This window comes from Callionymus lyra, chromosome 8 (genome assembly GCF_982586985.1).
Source record: "Callionymus lyra chromosome 8, fCalLyr1.hap1.1, whole genome shotgun sequence".
Classification (NCBI taxonomy): domain Eukaryota; kingdom Metazoa; phylum Chordata; class Actinopteri; order Syngnathiformes; family Callionymidae; genus Callionymus; species Callionymus lyra.
In genome coordinates, this window is record NC_141825.1 from 12,468,410 (window position 1) to 12,490,375 (window position 21,966).

The 21,966-nt window shown below is 39.5% G+C and overlaps 1 protein-coding gene across 2 annotated transcripts; it reads right to left on the minus strand.

The window, feature by feature from the left end:
- Positions 1-1,634: 1,634 nt before the first annotated feature.
- man2a2 (mannosidase, alpha, class 2A, member 2) lies at positions 1,635-19,478 on the minus strand. Of its 2 annotated transcripts, XM_087798080.1 has the most exons (24): positions 19,279-19,478; positions 17,532-18,193; positions 16,908-17,165; positions 16,455-16,599; positions 15,188-15,359; positions 13,992-14,119; positions 13,420-13,593; positions 12,909-13,095; positions 11,522-11,699; positions 11,229-11,431; positions 10,613-10,795; positions 10,415-10,529; positions 10,271-10,341; positions 9,084-9,249; positions 8,610-8,846; positions 8,388-8,510; positions 8,105-8,219; positions 7,777-7,910; positions 6,610-6,751; positions 6,262-6,395; positions 6,015-6,083; positions 4,991-5,185; positions 4,805-4,918; positions 1,635-3,670 (listed from the first exon to the last, which is right to left on the minus strand). In XM_087798080.1, the coding sequence occupies exons 2-24, from the start codon at positions 17,661-17,663 to the stop codon at positions 3,518-3,520; spliced, it is 3,528 nt and encodes a 1,175-aa protein (XP_087654206.1). In that variant the 5' UTR covers positions 17,664-18,193; positions 19,279-19,478; the 3' UTR covers positions 1,635-3,517. The 2 variants fall into 2 exon arrangements, with proteins under 2 accessions (XP_087654206.1, XP_087654207.1); XM_087798081.1 differs by lacking the exon at positions 6,015-6,083.
- Between the last annotated feature and the right edge of the window lie 2,488 nt (positions 19,479-21,966).

The following is a 21,966-nucleotide window of genomic DNA, read 5'->3' on the forward strand; positions in this document are numbered from 1 at the left end:
TATGTACAGTAGGTAGGTAGGTACAGTAGTTAGGTAGGTAGGTAGTTAGGTAGGTACAGTAGTTAGGTAGGTAGGTAGGTACAGTAGGTACAGTAGTTAGGTAGGTAGGTACAGTAGTTAGGTAGGTAGGTACAGTAGGTAGGTAGGTACAGTAGGTAGGTAGGTAGGTAGGTACAGTAGGTACAGTAGGTACAGTAGTTAGTTTTGCGCCTTAATTAAGATTTTTATATATAATAATGAGGGGGTTTTCACAAAAGAATTTAGTGCATGTGGTCACATGACCGGTTTCGTTTTTCTTTGTTTCTCCAAGCAATTTTACCTGAAGACAACCTTTTTGAAATATCACTTGATGAGTTTCTTTCTTAAAGACATTTTTGCTGTTTTTATTTTTATGTAGTTTGCTTTGCTAAAAAATGATTATGTTGTTTCTTTTCTTTTCCTAAAGGAGATCAATGCAGAATGTTTGTTCTTGCGTCAAGCTCAATGTTTCTTTTGTATTCTTGTTTGGTTTAGTGAGCATCACGTGGAAGATTGTGTTTGAACCAGAATCATTTACATCTGTGTCAAAGCAAAGTAAAAAAGTAATCTCATTTGTTGGGACTTTTTTATAGTTACTAACACATGTTTAACAATTGTGACACGATCAAAGATGAAAGAGACCTCAAGATGTGGGCTGCCAGGCCAAATTCCACAGTTGGCTTAGAAGAAAATTCAATCCACTAGATCTGCGTCCAAGAGAACATTTGGCATACGGGGTCCTAATAAAGAGTAATCGTAAAAGTCAGTTTTGATAACTGATGTTACAGCTCTTTTCTTTTAAGAAAAAGAAAGTAACTCTGCTACCTTCTTTCTCAATTTGCTTCCCTAGACCCGGATATCTGTGTCTTCTAGTGCTAAACCCTTAGATGCTGACTGGTGTCGGGCTGATGAAGCTTCATGAAACAGTGTCATGATGTTCAGAGGTCAGTAGGTGGCGCAATCAGTTTAAAAATGATGTGATGTTTCATTAAAACATTTGTTAGAAACAAAGGAAAAAACTGCATAGACCGCCCTCCAGTGGAATCTGAAAATAATGACACTGCTTCATGAAGCATCATTTGTGTTTGCGTCTGGCATTTAAGTGGCTACAGTAGTCCAAGTAAATAAGTTTTCTCTACTATCATAACATTAAGTCTTTCAAAATGTGAAGCCAACACAATTGTATGTTTTCTCATTTTCAGCTTCAATTATTACTGAAGAAAACATTTAGACTGGGGAGTATATTCCCTTCTTTATTCAACACACTTGACATTAGTGAGTCAAATGTGTTCATCAAGTGAGCTTCACATTTCAAGAACATTCTACCATGTTTATTTGTCGCCGATTAACAAAGCTTCGTGGAGCGTCACTCACTAGATTTGACTTCATAATATTGCTTTTTAAAACTATTTTGATAAAAGCAAACAGTATTTAAACTGACTGAAATTAAGATTGAGGAAAGTTCTTCATGAAGCCTCATTGTTCATAAGCGAGGTTCAAACAGCCAGACAGTTTTCCAAGATCACCTACCCCTCCTTTAATGACTTTAGTATTTTTATGGGTCGAGAAAAAAAAAAAAAAAGAATATTCTCAGCTACACAATAAATCAATTTCCATTTGGTATTTTGGCCTTTATTCATTTCTCCCATCACGTTTGCATCTTTAAATTCATCGTGAATTCATCAATCCAGAGGAGACTTGACCTTCATAAATTACCTCTGGACCAACAGTGCTACAACAAGAATCACATTGAAAAGAAAGTAGACAATTACAGACGAGACATCTGGAACGAGAGCAGCAGGAAGTGCAGGTGAATCAAAATATGGGAAATGACAGGAACAGGATGGAGATGACCAGACTTTGTGTGGGTTTGCCAAGAATGAGATGTGACATCCCACATGAAAAAAATTAAAAAAAAAAAAATGGAGCAGCAAGTGATCAGAGTCACATGGCGTTCCCAAGGAGACAGACAGCCTCGGGGAGGGAAGAGGCGTCCCACACACCAGCTTCACACAGGATCCGCTCGATACATGACCCTTAGACGTTTAGGAGACAAACTTCAACTCAACAGTGATTCACATCCACGTTAAAAATGAGCCACCGTCTCTACACTCGGCACAGATGTGGAAATAAAATATTCAACACTTCACATGAAACATTGACAAAAGGTTTTGAGTGTAAATAATTTAAAATGTCTAATTATCATGAGTTCTATCCGTCTTTGAATTTGTTCTTAACATTCCGAGTGTGAGACGTCTTAACACTGATTTTCTTTCCTTCTGTGCTGACATTTTTGGGTCAAATATGTGAAAAGTAAATGTCAACTGGACACCGAAGAGACTCAAACGCTGTTCAGCTAATGATCCGTCAGTTAAAGTCGAAAGGATTATCGATGTGTTGATACGAAAAGCCTGCTGATCCAGGAATGGACAAATATATTCTTTTCTACAAGTCTTAAATAATAAATCAGCCAAAGGGGCACTCCAGTATGAATCCACAAAGAATTTCGATTTCTTTCTTTTTTTTTGGCAGCAGACGAGAAAATATTGTTACAAATGTTAAGGTAACATGTTGACAAATAAGCTGTCACACAATGTGTTAGTGGATGGATGTGTTCACATTCAAACAAAGAGGCAACACAACATGATGGCTGCCACCTTACTGGAAGGTGCAGATGGTCCCTGATAGTGAACACTGAACCTCGTAACACCCAAATGAAAACACCTCCCGCAGTAGCATGGACACACACACACACACACACACGTGTACATCTATATATGAGGTATACTTTTGTCTACTCCTCTACTGCCTCAACCCAGCAGGGAACACAGGAATGCGGACAGTTATCCTCCGTCGACAAACAACAAACAAAAAAAAGGAAGCACCCAGGTTATGAACGAAAAGGAAAGATTGACAGAAAAGTATAAACAGTCGTCATGAATCAGTCACACAACAGTTTCTAGATCTGAGAGTGTCACGAGATGAAGACACATTCTCTTTGCTGCATTCGAGTCTGTCGAGAAAAAGAACGAATCAACTTTTAATCGGCGGGTAGAAAAACAAACAAAAAAAAATCACTGATGTTCACCGTGCACATACAAAAAAAAAAAAATTAAGAACCCTTTACCAAATAAAGCTTCGTGAATTGCACCGTGATGTGGCACGAGTCCCGTCCTCCAGCCGTCACTGGGATATTTACATTCAGTAGTTCAGTTCAAAGGATGTAAAAAAAACAAAAAAAGTTCCTACATAGCAGAAGCAAGTGAGACTTGACACCTGCCGTCTGGTCGGGCTCGTCCACTGGCAGACCTCCACACTCACAGCTAGAGCCCGCCCCCTGCTGGGCGTTTGGTCCCATTACGCTCGTCTCAGCTGCCACATGTAGTGTTCTGTGTCCGCACACGACAGAGACTCGTCCGTCTCTCTGAATCATTTCTGTTTACTGATCCAAGGAGATTGACTCTGGTAGGTTTTTTTTTTTTTTTTTTTTTAGTTTCTTTTAGCGCAGTTTGAGCTTAAACGTGGATATTTCCATGGGCTCCAGGCTCACGGTGGTGTCGTTGGCCAGCGGGGTGCTCGAGTGCATCAGGGTCAGGGAGACGGGCTGCAGCAGCTGCAGGTCCAAGTTCTTGAACAGAGCAGAGATGCTCACCTGAAGAAAGAGAGAATTCACATGTGGGGGCTCTTTCAAATACAAACAATTATACCGTGTGCAAGAGTGGAGAGTGATGAAGAAGACAAAGAACAATATGACAAAGAAAAGAAGAAGAGTACAACAAAAAATGAAGGACCAAAGACGGATAGAGGAAAAAGAAAATAAGACGGATAAACATGAAGGAGTCGAGGAAGGAGACAAAGCACATGAAGGAAACTGAGGGAAAGACTAGTAGTAGTCGACAAAAAAGAACATGAAGGAGTAGATTAAATAATGGACAAATGAGTAGACAAAAGAGTTAACCAAGGGGACGAAGAAGAAAAGGGAGTAAATGAAGAAAAAGACCAAGACATGAAGGAGTCAACAAAAGGGCAAGAAGAAGGTGAAGGATTCATCCAAGGCGTAGATCAAGGAGACAAATGGGCAGACCAAGAAGAACATGAAGAAGGAGAAGACGAAGAAGAACAAGGCCAACACAAAGAAGAACATGAAGGAGATGAAGGAGTAGACAAAGAAAAACAAGAAGGAGAATACAAAGAAGAACATGAAGAAGATGCAGGAGTAAACAAAGCAAAAATTGAAGGAGAAAAAAAAACATGAAGGAGAACACAAAGAAAAAGATGAAGAAGAAAAATAGGCAGAATATGAGTAAGAACATGAATAAGAACAGAAATAAAACATGAAAAGGAAGAGGAAGAACATGAAGGAGGAAACAAAGACAGATGGAAAACGTTAAAAAGAAGAAGAAGACGACCAAGACAAAAAAGAAGCCATTGAAACCAAAACAGGATAGAAAGAACAACATACACAGACTTGAGTTCACACCAATGTCTCTACTTAACTAAAGAAGAATCAACATGCCAAGCGGAAAGATTTTGAAAACACTACAGCCCTGACGGCAGCAAAGTAAAAGTGTGATTTATTAATTCATCTTTGTTCAGAGCCGCAGCTGGGATCGTCGACTGCTAATGTAGAACGGATGTCGACCAGTGGAGGAGGAAGAAGAAATCGCTGCACATGCCTTCTTGCCTCTAAATCGATGACACACCAAACTCTACAACTCTTTAGAAGTTAGAGTCTCTATTGTTTGGTAAAAACACGAACACACAATGTCGAGGGATCTAGTCGTACCTGTCCTTGTGTGGTGGTGCAGTTGAACCCGAGGTTTTGACCCTCCAGGCCACAGTCCAGGCCGAGGCGGTGAAGTATCAAGGCGGTGTATGGAGATGGGGTTTGGGGGTCCTGCTGCTCTCCGAACACAAACGCTTTAATATAAAAGAGACACAAACACAAACACACACACACACTGTGCGTTACCTGACTCTGGATGCTTCTCAAGTTCACCAGGTGAACGTCACAAGGGAGGAAAGACTTGAGGGGAGCAAAGGTCTGCAGTGGAGGGATGCCCCGCCGCTTGGGTATGACGGGCAGCGCCAACACCTCGTGGTTCAGGATGGCGTTGGTCATGTGACTGACAAGGGAGGGGAAGCTGGTCGCGGCGTTGTCCGTCATCTGCGGTGGGAAATAACTTTAATAACCAGTGAGGCATCATGGGAGCTCCTTAACTCTGCAGCTCACAAGACTAATCCGCACACAGACTCACTTCTAATGAATCTATATCAGGGTCGAGTGTGGTTTCCTCAGGGGCCACACTATTGATGTGACTGTTGTAAGAGGCCATTAGAAAGAAGGGACTAATAAAAGGAGCTAGGATGTGGAATGCTTTAAATAAATAAAAAGTATATAGAGGACATGGTAAAGTAAGCCTAAGATGTAATTTGATTGCATTTGTCATTTTTCGTTATTAGGAAATAATAATTTATATTTAATACGTTTTGTAACAGCAACAAGAAAAGTGTATTATGCCATAGCATCATAAAACTAATCTTAAATTATTATTTTATTGTGCATTTGTAATTATGATATTAAACATTTTAACAAAAAGATTCCCTTAAAAACATTAAAAAAAGATCTTTAATGAACTCAATTATGAGATTGTTGCCATTTGTGCATATCATTTGTGACCTCAACCTATATTTATGCCATTATGTAAAGTTGTTTTTATTTTTAATGCCTTAATTTGGTTTCATTTATTCTTTATTTCGTCAATGTATTTGCTAAACAAGTGAAAAAACAATTAAAAAAAAAGCTTCTTCAAACCTGATGTAATGTTTAATGACAGATTTTCTTTTTATTACCAGCAGCTTAAAACTGACGATGATTCTCAACTCCCTGTTCTCGCATCTGCGGGATGAATTGCATAATTTCCTACTTGCTAAGAACAACGACAGGGTTTGGCTACGACTAAGAGGAGAGCGAATCTGTACGGCTCGCACGTTACCTCTTCAACTATGCCACTCCAGATTTTGGAGAGGAGAGAATGAAACAAGGAAGCAAGGAGGCCAACATGCTGATGAAGATGGAAGTTGGAAAAGGAGAAAAACCATTAGCGTGTGAAAATCACGGCAAGATGGGCTGAAGGACTCGGATGAAAAGGAGGAAGATAACGAGCAGTAAACATATTCACCTACTCAAAGAAAAAAAAGAAAAAAGATCTCATTAAAATCTCCTGCCGTCACCTCACTGACCTTGTTGCCCACAGATCTTCTCTCTAGCAGAAGTCTGAAGCGGTTAACAGTCTTCTTGTTGTCCTTCAGGCCCTGACCCAGCCCACGGTTATCGTCCTGCATCAGGCGGCGGTCCAAAATAACTTCCAGTTGACCTGCGAGGAGGAGGAGGAGAGAAAAGCATCCTCAGTCAAAACCAAACGATAAGTCAATAAAAGATCATCGCCGTTCTCCTGGGAGTGGATGAGACTTTGATATGATTAAACGCACAGACGGCGACAGAAAATTTACAACAGCAGCCACTTCCAAAATGGATTTAAAAGGAGGATTAATGATCTAAATTTCGATGAGATGTGAGGAGACACAGACCGCTTCCCAGACTGCTGACGCCGAGAGACTGAGCCGTGTGCAGCGTGAGCCGGTGCTGGCTGTCCTGGATGTAGGCCTGACTGGGCATCGGATAGAAGTTGGCCTGCAGGGGGAGCTTGAGGTGATGGCGTCGAGGCTGGATCTACAGAGGACATCAAAGTTTAGAGTTTGACAAGATGAACCATCAAAGCAATAATGGTACAAGGGGGCTCGGGTTGGTCTATTCCTGACACGCAAAAATAACACGACGAGGAAGTTATGTAGTCACGAGAAGCAAAGGCTAACTAATGCACTGGGGACCAGCACATCTGGCTTGTTACGTACGATCTAACTGTCAGTGTCAGGACAGGAACAGGGAAATGGACAGGAAAAGTATCATTTGCGCTGACAGAGCTGACAAGAAAGAACCATGATACGAGTCTGTTAAAAAGGAAGCTGACAGGAAACAGACACTGATTTCTTTCGAGCGGAAAATCTCCAGCTTGCCATCATTTTATTCAATTTTAGGTTTAAGAGGTTATATAATGTTTACGTTGCTGTAATTGCATCTGCCCGTTTGTTTGTAAGCAGATTATCTAAATTAAATAGATTTCGTCAAGATTGTGTTCAAAAGATGAATCCACAAAAACTCGAAGGATTTGTCGCTGAGAAGAGTTCTGTTGCACTTTCATCTTTGCTCAGTAGTGCTATTGTCCAGTACGCTTCTGCCCCCTAAGTCCCCCATTGCTCACTGCTACCAATGACACTTCAAATGCTAAAAAATGTATAAGAATATACAGACAGATAAAATAATGAAGTGGAATAATATAGGGTTCAAAAACAAACGATTGTTTTTTGTTTATAGACAGCATTTCTCAAAATTAGAGTTAGAGGGGTGGGTTGTAATTAAGAATTATATAACGTTTAAATACTGTAATTGTAATTCTTCTCATCACTGCTCATGTATCAAGCTTCGATGACGACGGGAAAAAAGCTTCCATATAACTGTATTGATAGATTTTGAATCATGGGAATATTTTAAGTGAAATTTATTATTATTTATTCACAGTGCTAATAAATGTTACTTATACATGAGCATTCAATCAGAGGCTGACGCTACCTGCTGTTTTTTTTTCTTTTTCAGCCTACCTTGTGAAATTTATGAGAGCAATAAAAAAGCAATTTGACCTGGAAGCCATTGAGGTCGGTGTAGAAGACTTCTCCACTCTGGATGTCTGTGATCAGTCGCATTGCCAGCTCCTTATTGTTCTGATCCCTGATGTCCACCACCGTGGTGATGTCGAGAGATAATCCATCCACACCTGCACACATTAAATAAATGAGATCAGCGCTAGAAATCACTTCCATTTCACACTGCATAATTAGAAATATGTCCTGTCGTGAAGCATATTGGCTATTGTTGCAAAGTACCATCTGCTGCCTTTAAGTGAACATAAAACACTTCTCTGTAATATATTTAAATATTTCCCAAATTGCAGTTTTGAGTATTTATTACCTGGCACATTGTGTATGCGAATGGTCTGCTGAAAGTGCTGGTAATTTGCCACCACTTCAGAGAAAAGAGGCCCCTCGACAACACGCACCACAGGCGGCTCTTTCTGGTTGTAGAGCTAAAAGCAAGGGAGACAAAAAAAAAAGAAAAGTACAAATTAATTCTCAGAGTTTGTTTCGTCTCTTTAAAAAACTGATTTAACATGACAAGGAGCTCAACAGTGTGGCACAATGCAGGCACATAGATCATGAAAGTTTAAAGAGACAAGCACAATCTGAGTCAACACCTTGGCACTTCCATCAGGCAGAAAGAGATAAGCCCCACTTTTGTCTTTTGAGGGTCGTGTGCCGTACATCACGAACTGCATTTGAACCCTCACTTCCTGTGGATCATCCTTCCTCTTGACGCTCTGTAGAGCACAGTAAAAAAAAATGAGAACATGAGGAAAATGCACTCACACATGATTTAGATCAAGTCTTAGATATGAACTGGCATCATTAACACAGACCTCCAGCAGGCCAGTGGTGCCAGAGAAGCCCAGCGTCAGGGACTGACTGCTGATGTAGAAGGTCTGTGGTTCTGCCTGTTGCAACCGGACAGGAAGTGGGTCAGAGGCTCGCGGGGTGACCGCCCGTGCGGGCACCCTGAGGAGCGTGTCGGAGCGAAGCGTCATGGGTGAGTCCGGGGAGTCGTAAATGTGGAACACGGCGAGACCCAGTGGCGGCAGGCGAGCCATGAATGTGGCCTGTTATGAGGATCCAAGAAAGGTCATTTAGATCCCAGCAGGAGTAACCCACTTTACAAGAACCGTGAATGTTGATCAAAAAGCATTAAAAGTTATCCACAGTGGGAATTTATGCTGGAAAGAGGCATTAGAAGAACCCCCATTTATAGTAAATCCTCATGTAAACTCATGTCCAAACCCTATTTGATCACTTGAGTTGAAAACAACATTAAACTTAGAAAACTAGAAGCTTCTTACCTCAAACACTTCTGCACTCATTTGACTTGGAGAGCTCCACTGACCGCTGAGCTGCACAGGAAGAGTCTGTCCGTCTTCTGTTAGCACGCGCACCCTAACCGTGTTGACCAACACTGTCACGGTGCACAGGCGCTCCTGCTCGACCGGGTTGAACAGAACCACGTACCTGAAGGTGAAGCGATAGGATGAGAAATGATTAGAAAACGTACGTCAGGAACGCCGCCACAACTCAGAGATCAATACATTCGAAACATCCACTCCATCTATTTCAAAAGACTGTTCGATGTTCCTGACACATTTATCCCATGCGTTAATTCCACTGAATGATTTAGGCTCAAGTTACAATATTGTGTTCCAGGCAGATATTTAAAAAACAATACCATCGGTAATCAGTAATGCTGTTTCATTATAAAAAAAAGTATTAAAAGGAAAACATCAGACACCTCCAATCAAACAACAGCCGGCGCTCTTATCTTATAATAATTAATTAAAAAATCTTTTGATGGAGATGACACTTAGTTTTGGCACTTCATCAATGAACTACCGTACTTTTCGGACCGTAAGACTCTGACAGACCGTAAGATTTTTTTCAACTGCGGGGTTATATCCCTGACCGATTTGTAGTTTTACTAATGGTTTAATTTAATTTTCATACATTTATATTTTCACTTATTATAAGAAGTCAACAAAGAACCAAAACCATTTGCTGGCAGAACGGAGGGGGGCGGCTGAAAAATAAATAAATAAACAAAAATTCACCAAAATTCAAATATGATGTATATTTCCATAGAAATATTTTTAACCAATTAATAATGCAAAAACAGCAGCCTCTTTTTTTTGCTGTCACACTCATGCTTTCTGTCCTTTAACTAAACCGATTCATGACTTTCCTACATCTAGCTCTCCTTAGGTTTCTGCCTCAGGCTTTTTCTCTCATTGTCGCTCGCCTGCACTATACAGTGAGAGTACATTGGACTAGCGTTGTTGATAAAGGGAGAGGAAACATGTCATATGTTGGAGCTCAAATTGCAAAAATGAGGTTCTGCAGCAAACAATTCTGAAGCATTGTCTCTCGTCTTTTTTTTACCATCTTCTGTTGTTGCCTGGATCAGTTAAGCGGGTGTTCATGAATAAATGTCATCCATTTCGATTCTATACCATGAAGCAGAGAGGAGACAAACTAATACCTCGGGCCTGCTGTGTCCAACTCGATCAATGTGCGCTGAGGCATTGAGTCTTGAGTGGCACGTCGATCGTCCTGCAGATGAAACAAATATTAAATCCAGTCTGTTTAACCAATTGTTCAAGGGTGCTTTTGAATGTGCTTGTACCGTCTCCAAGAAAGGCTCTGTCTGGTAGAAGCGATAAAACTCTTTGTTTTTCATCACCAGGAAATGGGCAGCATTGATAATTACTCTCTTCAGACCGATGAGCGCCCGCAGCAATCTAAAAGAGGTCAGAATAAAAATCACAGGATTCATCCATTTGTAGCAACTGACATTTGAATTCATAGATTTGTTGTTTCCTACCGGGTGCCGTAGTCTACAACGACAATTTCCTTTGCGGTGCCGGTTATCCCGTCGTGATGCTGAAAGAGGGCAAGAGAGCGCCTTGCGTCGACCAGCAGGCTGTAGTCAGAGACAGGGTAGCGTCCATCCATGCCGGCGTGTCGAGCGTTTGAAATGGCCAAGCTGTAAAGAATCTCTGCCCCCCTAGAACACAAGACAGTGCACGTACTGCGAGTTGGAAGAGGTTGTGAAAACGCTTGGGTCATATGATAAAACGACCTGGGCAGAGTGCAGCCCGGGGGCCACAGGCCTTTGATTGTATTTATGTGGCCCTAAGGAGGTCAAAGACTATGTAGAAACTATTTCATTTATTTTTTATTCATTACTACTCGCTAAATATGACCTCCTGTCATTTTTGATGACCCATGTGACCCCCATGTGGGTGTGAACATAAAACATTTATTATGTAAAAAAGTTTTTTCATAAATAATTTAAAAGTTATATAAAAAACAATAAAAAAAATGTTGCTTGATTTTATTACCTAATATTATGCTTTTTGCTCTCTTTTTATTTTAAATGTGGCCATCCCTGTGATAAAGGATAAAAAACTTTATTAATAAAAATGTATTATAGTTACCTCAGGTGTGACTCTAGAACACGGTCCAAGCTCTTATAAAAGGGTCGAGAGGTAAAGTATCCGGTCCAATAATGGTCTTCACGATCGGCGTAGGCGAAGAAATCTCCGCTCAGCACTGGAAAGTCAGCCGGTCTGGATCCCTGGGAGACTCCGTTTGCCTTGTAGACAGCGTTAAAGTAGTCTGTGAGAGTCCCGAACTGAGCCTGCAAGAACAGACAGAGAGTCAAACCAACCCTAAAAACCATACACTTATTTCCAGTATCACCATTTAGGGATAACAAGCATCTTCTAACCTGCACATGCATGTCTGGGTGAGAGTTCATGTAGTCAAACAGCTTCTGGTAGTTGTTGTACTGCTGATCCCACTCCACGGCTTTATCGTAACGAAAGTCATCACCAAGGGGCACGAGAAGAACCTTGCTGCGATAAAGTTTGGACTTCTTGCGGTACTGGTCCAGCAGCAGATGTGCTCTGAATGTAGAAGAGGAAAGAGAGAAACAAATTAAAGGGGACACTTTTCTGGCGACAATGCCATCTTGTTTTGCAGATGGCAACTTTCTTGGAAGTCAGTGGAACCTTGAAAAGAGCCGAATTGCCAAGTAGCAGCCAAATCCCATCAGTCACTGATACAAACAGTGCAGACGTGTCATTTAAGGACAGAAAGGGCTCTTTATCTCTACATTTCTTGTTGCCCCTATCACAAGGACTCACTTATTTATTTATGAGTCTAAAAGGAACCACAGAAATGTTTATTTAAAGCACAACTGAGACCGAGATGGTGTTAGATATACAGTTGTAGCTGATCGCTTTCCCTTTTTTTTATCTTCTTTGTCGATTTTCAGCACTTGAACAGATTTCAAGCAGCACACTGACACTATCATAACATATTATTTAACAACTCACTCAATTTCCAGAAGGAGATCACCAGAGGGATTAATAAAGTCAATCTATCCATCTATTTAATGTCCGATTCGCACAAGATAAGTATTATCTGGGGACCTCTGGTAATTTGTAATAATTACAGAGAATGTGCGAGTTTTATTCCAGTGTGAATCCGTGTGTCTGTGTTTGTGATCGTGCGCATCTTTCAGTAATTGCGCACCTTTTTCACCTGTATCTCAAAGCTACCGGTATAGAAGAATGGAGGCCGACACATCCGGTCGTAATGTCAGTAAAACTGACTATTTTACAGACCTCACTTATAACACAGAGGAGGGGGGTGGGGGGGGTTTACAAAACACCAAGGTCCCCAGGTAATACTTATCCTGTGTAAATGCACTTAAAATATCACAGAGGAGGGGGTGGGTAATTCGCAAAACACAGAGGTCCCCAGGCAATACTTTTTCCCGTGCGAATAGGGCTTTAGAGATTGTTAAACACACATTTAAAATGTTTAAAAATGAAATTTCTACAATACCACACAATTGGGTTTTTTTTGCCAAAATCCCATGAGTCAAATAAGAGAACCCAAAAAAGTAAAGCTGCTAAATACTGTTTTCCCCGTCTGACTGTGACAAAGTTCTCCGTTTTAAATATATTTAACTTTATGTTTGGAGCTTCGTGGTATGACGTCACTGTTCACATTTACCCACCAGCCCTCCTGCTTGTTTTCCCTTCATCAAACGTGACCCCCCTCCGAAAACAGCCCTGATCTAAATGATAAAACCCCGACTCCCTCACCTTTCTTCCACGTTCGAGTCAACAATAGCCTTTGGTGGAACTTTCCATGGACAGTTAATCCGTCCCCCTGGCAACCTTTTGAAGTCAAACTGACAGCAGATCTTTGGGTCAGGGCCGCAGGTGTGTGGCACGTCGTAGCTGTAGAATGGCATCATGTGGCAAAATATATCGGAGCCGGAACCCGAGTCTGTAAAAGGAGTCAAGATGTTCACCCCAGGAAAGGATTTTTTCATGAGCTAGCATGATTTCGCAGTTGCTAATTATCACTTAGGACACAAGGTCAAGGAAATCAGTCAGAGCAAGCAGCTGGTAGGCAGGAAAAAATACAAATCCTTCATCTAATTATCTTAACAGAGTTAAGCTACAGATGTCAGCTTTATTAAGATCAAAAACAATGTTAACTTCCAACGGCAATTTAAAGTTGGTTGTCCTTCAAATGAAACAGTCAGGACACATGATGCAAATCAGACACAAATAACAAAATAGAGTTGCTAGGCTCTGGTTCACTCACCCCAAGCCTGCCTCCACATGAACTCCAGACTTTTGGTTGAGGCGAAATGTTTTTTGACGGAGTAGTGAACCCGCTGGATGAGCATGCTAGTCAGGTTGGCCCTTTTTAGCAAATAAGGCATTGTGGCACTGTGACCAAACGGGTCCACGGCCCACCCGCTGCGAGGAGTGACACCTGTGGTGGGGAGAAAAGGTTTAAGTGCACTATCCTTCTCATGAAACCATCCCTCTTTAGGGGACCTTGAATGCAGTACAGATCACCTCTCAAGGAGGAACTGCAATCTGATGATCAATTTAAAGATTTATTTATTTTACCACCTTTTGTCTGGCGTGTATTTTTTTTATTTATATAAATTTTAATGTATCAATCATTTGAAAAGAAGGACTTCCTTGGTAAAATAACTAAACTCCTTACATTGACTGACTCTTATTCTGCAGCTGCTTTAGAAGCCTTTTGCTGACATACTTGCTGCTGTCTATACTTATTGTGGTTTCACTACAAGATAGAGTAGCTAGTGTTTTTTTCCAATAGGACAAAGTTACAACATTTTTTTTTTCAACTCTACTGTTTACCTAGATTTCTCTCGAGCCATTGATGTCCTTCGATGAGCTGATCTATCATGGCGAAGTAGTGAACATTGGCTTCGTCCGTCATCACCCATCCACCCGTTGCAATCTCCAGCTGCCCTCCTTGGATTAGTCTGTGGAAAAAAAAAAGATTTTAAAAGCAAGCAAAGAATAATCTTTCTGGTAGAAAAAAAAATTTCCTGAGAGTTGGATTTGTAGATTTACTTCTTTATTCGGTTTAATACACCAGCAGTTCTAAGCTTCAATTGATTTTTCTCAAATTCAAATTCCCTCTCGGAATAAAGGTCACCATTAAACAAATATTCTACCCAAAATGTAATCAATGAATTTGGTAATAAAACAAACATTATGGTTATATTTATCCCCTTAGTAATAAACTAGCCGACAGTCGATAGCATTACACTGAAAACCTGTCGGTGCAGTTTGTAATCATTATAAATTTAGATAATCATCGCTTCAGGCAGAAAATAAATGATTCTGTTGTTTTTTTAATCCAGCTCGAATTTGAATATTTTTTTCACTCCTAAGCGAGAGTGTCAGAAAAAAAAAAGTCAAGTTCAAACTGGCTCCTGTATACAGTAAATTCTGATGTTCTGACATCTTTTTAACATTATTTTATTGATTTTAAAAAGTTTCATAAAAGCTAGAGGTACAAGGAAAAGGTAGAAGTGGATCATTGAGGTCCATGGATGTGTTAAATAAGTACATAATAAGGATAGGCGTATCTATAGAGGATGAGGTGGATGGAACGCTAAAAGAAGATTAGAAAAACACGTTTTTTTTCTCTATGGCAGTTTAATAGTGATTAACCGATTGCATCAGTAGAAGTTAAACGAGTGTCCTCTCAATGTTGGGTGTAACCGTCTGACAAAAGTACATGCAACTTTCTTTTATTTCCAACAATTGCATTGTAACTCAAGGCTGTTCATTTAACGGATAAATTTAATAGAAACGAAACATGGCACGAAATGGCTTTCTTTTCTTTTATCAGGACAAAGCAATCAACTCTTCTGCTGAAAAAAAATTTACGACAAAGGAAACTTCTGACCTAGTTGAGCGGGACAAATTATGTCTATTTTTATGTATCAAACTGTTCCAGGAACTTAACACTTGTTCGTGTTAACCACAATTTCTTTCTCGTTGATTGAAGCATTTTGTATAGAAAGACTCCGGTTACTCACTTGCGCATTGCTTCTTGTTTTTGTTTATCCACAGTCTCCCACCACTTTGATAAGAAGGAAATCTCTGACCAGATGAACTTCCTGCGGGGGTCCTCCGACAGCTTCACCAGCATGTTGTTCAAAATGTGCTGCGTCTGCTCCAAAAAATACTTGTCGAAAGTTTTGATCCAACCTGAGAACAGATAGGAAAAAAAGCATAAATGTAACTTCTAAATTAATTGTGCCATTTCTTTGCAACATTTACACCTTCCATTGTTTTAAAGCATCCATCCAAAGCCAGGTCGAATTGCAGACTTGACTTAGTGGTGGGAAAACTGCCGCAACTCATCAAAAATATAACTCATATTTTATTTAAGTAGATACTCGTTGAAAAGCCTTTTCGCAGGGAGATGCAGTGGAAGAGACTTGAAAACACTTCTTAGCAATACAAGAACGAGAGGGACACTCACGAATGAATATATCAAAAGTAAAAGGTGCAGGAAATAAAAGTAAGTACGTAAGAAAGTAATGATTATTTCTAGAACAGTTTTTTCCGATCAAAGGGAGTATTGTGTAACACTGGTCAAATATTTGGTCACCACAAGTCAATGATTGTTGAAGAAGCTCGGGTGAAAAAATGTTTCGCTGTGAAGTACTGCAAATAGATTTGAATTTAAATCATTAAATATACAAGTAATCAATCAAGTATTGAATTGAAAGGTTTGGCATCATTGTTGACTTCAATCGTGTTCAGACAAAACTGTCTTTGAGCAAAAAAGAATTCCTGTAAGAAGTTATCTGCTTGCAAAATCTCACTTTGGCCTCCACTGTGCTTACACTGTTGTGCAATTCTCATACAAAATTCAAATGAATCTGAAGCTTAGTTACAAGGCAAGGTTTGCACACTGCATCCTGTCAACTTCAAAAGTGTGTGGTAAGCTGGAAAACAAGTTCAATACAAATAAAACGCCTGGTCATTACAAATTACAGAACTGCAGTTTACCGTGTCAATACCAATTATAACTACGACAACGTGCTCCGTAAAGTCAGCATGTCATTAATTATAGATCATATAAACAACTGTGAGCTCAATATGTCACACACAATATGTTTCTGTAGTTTACAAGGGGGGGAGGAAAGAAAGTAAGTAGTACAGAAGTACTGTATAACATAACTACCAATTGTTCTCAGCGCAAATAATTGTATTAGAAATCATCCATATATCCATATATATATATAATATATATATATATATATACACAAACATGCCAACAGTGAGAGCCATTACCTGGGTCGTTGTGAGAGTGGGGGACGACAAAGACTTGTAAAGGCTCATTGTTCCACTCGTCGTTTTCATAAGTGATGTCAAATCCTTGCTTCCATACGCCACCATCAGGATTGTCAAACTTAAGGAGGGAATAAACATCCAGCATCTGAAATGAAATGATAAAATAACATTATTATTTATCGAATAGTTGATTTGTACATCTCCATAGAAACACTAAAGTATTTGTGGCAAAACAGTCTCTACCGACTAATATGTTTACAGAGAATCAATAGTCCTGTTCGAACATATAAATGAGCATGTGATGGAGTTCATGGTAATCAAAGAGAGAAATAAACAAGGTTTATGTTAGAACTTGAATCTACATGACAGATTTCCACATCAGCAACAGAATGTTTTTAGACATCAAGCAGCCACGATTTTCTTGCTAAGAATCACACTGATCCCAAATTGTACCTGAACATCTGCTTGACTGCGACCACCTACAGCGAACTGACAATCCTGAGGCTTTACATTGAGAAAAGTGGGGCGCCCATCAAAGGGCAGCACCCAGGAACCATTGGCACTCCGAAATGGCAGGTGGCCACTGGGGGACACGGCTCCGGTGTCTGTGAGCTCCATGACAGAATCTTTTATGTGGCTGATGATTTGGTGGTTTTCCTCCAGGAGCTGCTCCAGCTGCTCTATCCGGTTCTGCAGGACTGAAATCTGGCTCTGAAAATAACAGGAAAGTTGACAAAAGGCAGAATATCAAGACAATATCCGCGTCTAATATCAAAAATGGCAGTGGGTACACTTATTGAAGGTTAAACATGACACGATTAATACTACACAAGTGATGGGGCTGGTACAGAAAGTAAGTACTGTAAGTAAGTAATGGTTATTTCTAAATCGCCTTTCTAGACTAGGGTCAGAAAGTGCTTTAAAGAGTGTAGCTTATTTAAAAGAGAACCACAGATTCATGCTTGACAAAACACCATTTATAAACTAAGACTTTATATTAAATAAAGAAATGAAATAGATGAAATAAATGGCACATTAAAGAAGTGAAATTAACCTAAAAACAGGAAGCACACTCACCCGTGGAAAGTTTCCACCATTCTGTCGCCTTGCTGGGTCATGTTGGACCCGGTCCAACATCAGATAAAGAGAAAAAACTGCCACACAAAATATGGCCCCACCACAAACTGTCACCTGTTTCCTCAGCTTCATCGTCCGCTGAAACAGAACAGATCCCTCCAGGTGTCAAATTGAATAGTGTTGGTTTTCCAGCAAAAAGAAAACAAAAAAAAAACGGGTGTAAATCCTTTGCAATCCAAGTGAAGAGATTGACGTTTAGCCTAATAGCAGTGGCTTATTTCCACGTCTGTATTGCTTCCAGCTTCCTCTCATGATACAAAAACAGGAGCAAAGGGTAATAACTCCAGCGGCAGTCGGTGCTACTAAATCAGCAGTAGCTGGCAGATAGTCTGTCAGCTTTGGCCAAACCACGGCCACCGGTGGGCTCCTTCAAAGTGTCCCTTGTGCTCAACCATCCAAATCGATGAGATTGCAGAGTAAAGGGGGAAGAAAAAAAAACAAAAAAACAAGCGCAACACAAAAGAGGCTCAAACAGGGTTCTCAGTGTCTCTGCAGCATGATGTGTTTCATTGCTCTTGCAGTCCAGTCCACACTCCCACAGCAGTAAGTGATCCTCCAGTAACCTGCTCCTTCTTCAGCTCAGTTAGCCTTCAGTGGTTTAACTGTTTGAATACAGCAAAAGGAAGTTTCAGAAATAATTGGCTCAGAACATCTTTCTTTAGCTGAATTTCAGCTTCAGTAAGAAAAATTAGATGAATTTTATTCTATTCCCAGAAGCATACTCCTAAGGTCTTTCTTAAATTCAATGGCACATCAAAGTGTTCCCCAAGCTGTGAAGAAAAATACATAAAGGCTATTGATTCATTCAAAGTAGCAAGTAGAGCGTCAACATGGTCGAGTACTTCAACTAAGGAGGACGTGTCTCTGCTAAGCTCTAACCAGGTATTCCCCCCTGCGAGAGATCTGGACAATAATCCGCTCACTTCTCAGGCTATTTTCGCACCTCCACGAGCTAATGCCATATTAATCTGGCACCTTGTTGATGTTTTCTCACCGGCACGTCTGTCACCAGCAATACCAGTCTCACCAGTTGATCTGCCAATGGATTGACTTGTGTGGTGGCTCTTTCACAGGGCTCGAAAAAAAGGGCCATCAAAAAACACGTCAGCTGTTCTCGTGATGGGTTCGTGAGAACAACATGATATCAGCAACACTGAACTCGTGTTTAAACAACGTCCTTGGATTCATTGACAGCCAGGGCGGGATAGCTCTGGTTGGGGTTTATATTTGTTTAACTTTTAGTCAGACATTACCAGGTCGAAACTAGTCCAGGGAAGGGTCGTTTAGAAGTGTTGTAATAACACCGTTATTACAATAGAAGAGGCAGATTGTTGGAAGTACCACCCACAATAGACATTAGTGTACAGCAGTGTGAGGTTAATAACACTGAAATGTGGCTAAACTAGCTAATGCTAGCTACTAATGTACACATTAACCTGGCTGGTTTTTAATGCTAGCGTCAGGATTTTATAGATATATTTGGTGGAAGGAGTCGAGTTTTCAAGACAAACGAACACTTGATAAATAAAAGGTAAACAACACAAGACCCTTTTAGAATTCCAACCGATACGTGGCATATATTCCCCTCGATAACGCTTTTACTTTTCGACGAGACGTGGGTTAGCGAGCATTGTACGACCTTGTGGAGGATATTCGCCGAAGGAAGCCGTAAAGAATGGGACGTTACCTGTCAGAGACATGCAACCCGGAAGCGAGCGGCGCACACCCGTGTGGCTCGGGTGTCTGCAGGCTGACAGATGACCAACTGACGGAGCTACTAGCCGAGCAGCTAGCACAGCCGAGCTGCTGCAAAGGCTTGTGGGCAGAGTTGAGCCGCGCACCGTCCGCTGATTGGTCGACGTCGCTTGCGGCTTTAGAGAAAAAAAAAGGAAAAAAAGAACACACACACGCTCTCAGATGGTGTCGAAGTGTAACAACAAAAAGTGCTGTAAACTCTTATCAACGTGACACTGTAAGGATTACGTGTTCTCCAGGCAGGGGCGTGTCTGTGTGAACGTCATTACCATCCTTGTTACGAAGATACGGATATGAATCTATTTTGAAAAGATGTGTAAAATAATGTTTTAAAGTAATATTATGGAAGAGGAAGTGTGATCACTGAGGATGATGAGGAAAAAGAATAGTGTTGATGGTTATATTGCAATTAAATTAGTATATATATATATATGTGAATAATAATAACAATGTAGTATGCATGTGTATAAATTAATGGATACTTACATATATTTTATTAAATCTTTCCAGGCTGTTGCTCCTAAGCTTTGGAATGATCTTCCTCTCTCTGTGTTTGATGATCTACTGACTTTGGAAAATAAACAATTTCCCAAAGGAGACCTCCTGAGGGATCAATAAAGTTTTACCTTACCTTACCTTACTCCTTCAAGAAACATCTTAAGACATTCTTATTCGTGCAGCTTTTCCCTGGTTTTCTGGAACTCCTGTGTTGTTCTCTGTGTTATCTTGACCTTTTAAGTATATATTTTATTGAGTATTGTCTTGATTGTTTACCTGGTAGACCCTGGTCTAGGGAGGTTAGGTAAGGTAGAACTTTATTGATCCCTCAGGAGGTCTCCTTCCGGAAATAGTTTTTTTTCCAATTAGACACAGCAATACAGCAATTATTCATAAAAATAAAAATAAAAATAAGAACAAGAACAAAGAGAAAGAAAGAAAAAGTACAGGATGATACAATCTAAGTATAATCTAGAAAAGCGCTCTACAAATACTTACTTTATCATATTATATTGTGTAATATAAACAATACGAGATGAGACAAAAGATATGTTATGTATTACGAGTGTTGGGCAAGTTACTTTAAAATAATAACTTAGTTAGTATTACTAGCTACTTCTTTAAAAAAATAACCCAGTTACTTTAAGTTACTTGAAGTTACTTGTTACGTTCAAAGTAACTAGTTATGAGGCAAAGTAATGTTTCTGTAAGAGCGGGACGAAGGCTATATTATCAATATACAGGCCAGTGAAAGTTTGGATGAACCAATTTAGACAAAAGGTAAGAATATACATGAAATAAAACAAAATAAACAACTCACTTTAGTTTTAACCATTTTATTTCTCCTAGGATCGTAAACACAGTAATGTCACTTTTTCTTATTTATCACACAAAACAAACCCATAAAAACAATAACATTGAACAACACTGTATTAAAAACGCATCAACCTTTAAATGGAAAAAACTGACAATACAAAAGTGTTAAATAAATTAAATAACTTCATTCATTTATTCATTTTCTCCCTGATGAGGATTGCAGGGGGGCGAGAGCCTATCCCAGTTTCTTCAAGTGAGAGGCCAGGACACAACCATTCTCACACACACTCATACTAAAGACAATTTTCCCAAGTTCTCAATCAACCTTTTGGACTGTGGGAGAAAACCAGAGTGAGCAGAGTAAACCCGAGCAATTTAGACAAAATGTAAGAACAATAAATTAAATTTTTAAAAACTCCAATAATATACAGGCTGGTTAGGAGCTTAAACACACATTACTGTAGCTTTTTTAAATGTCACTTTTGATCACACAAATCTATTACATAAAAACAATAAAATTCAACAACACTATTAAAATACACAACAACCTTTAATAGACAATTAAATACAATACAAAAAATGCTAAATAAATTGAATAACTTGAAAAAAAGTGACTGATCAAACCCACAATTACACCTCCCAAAAGTCAGCATTTCTGTCTCATCTGTTGGCTGACAGAAAGTCTATGTGTTTTCTGTGTTTTCATTTTTTCATTGAAGTGAGACATTGTTTCGAAAAATATGCTCAAAGTAGCGAATAACAAGGTTGTTAAAATCACAGTAATAATTAACATGTCACGTTTTTTTTTTATTTCTTTTTATATGTTTTTATTTGTATTCATCTTGTACAAATGCATACAAATAATTTGACGTTTTATCAATGATATATAAGTTAATTCAAGTTGACACGTCAAATTAAGCAATAAATACCAACTCATTTTTTACATTTTTAATATCTTGGATACTAACTCTATGGGAGGCTCTTATGGGGAAATGATCCATTAAGAATGGTGATAAAAAGGTGTATGTATATAATTGAAAAAACTTTTTATTACAGTTTTTATTTTGGGAAATAAAAGTTCATCTACAATTAGTGATGGTCTGATGAAGCTTCATGAAAATGTTCTCTAATGTATGTAGCTTTATGACATGGACTACATTATAGCACATTTATTTATTTAATATTTGCCATAAATAAGGGTGAGTTAAATTAATGTATTTTTAACAATCTCCACAAATATGCTTATCCATACACTTTCCCTGTGATACCCTGTCGTTGCCAGTTAATGACTATCAAGAAAACATCT

Excerpts from the sequence above, each read along its gene's own strand:
- man2a2 (XM_087798080.1), bottom strand. The coding sequence starts at position 17,663 with ATGAAGCTGAGGAAACAGGTGACAGTTTGTGGTGGGGCCATATTTTGT. Across the intron at positions 13,096-13,419 it reads CATGTGGAGGCAGGCTTGGG|ACTCGGGTTCCGGCTCCGAT; the intron begins GTGAGTGAACCA and ends CTCCTTTTACAG. Across the intron at positions 10,342-10,414 it reads CAGAGCCTTTCTTGGAGACG|GACGATCGACGTGCCACTCA; the intron begins GTACAAGCACAT and ends TTTCATCTGCAG.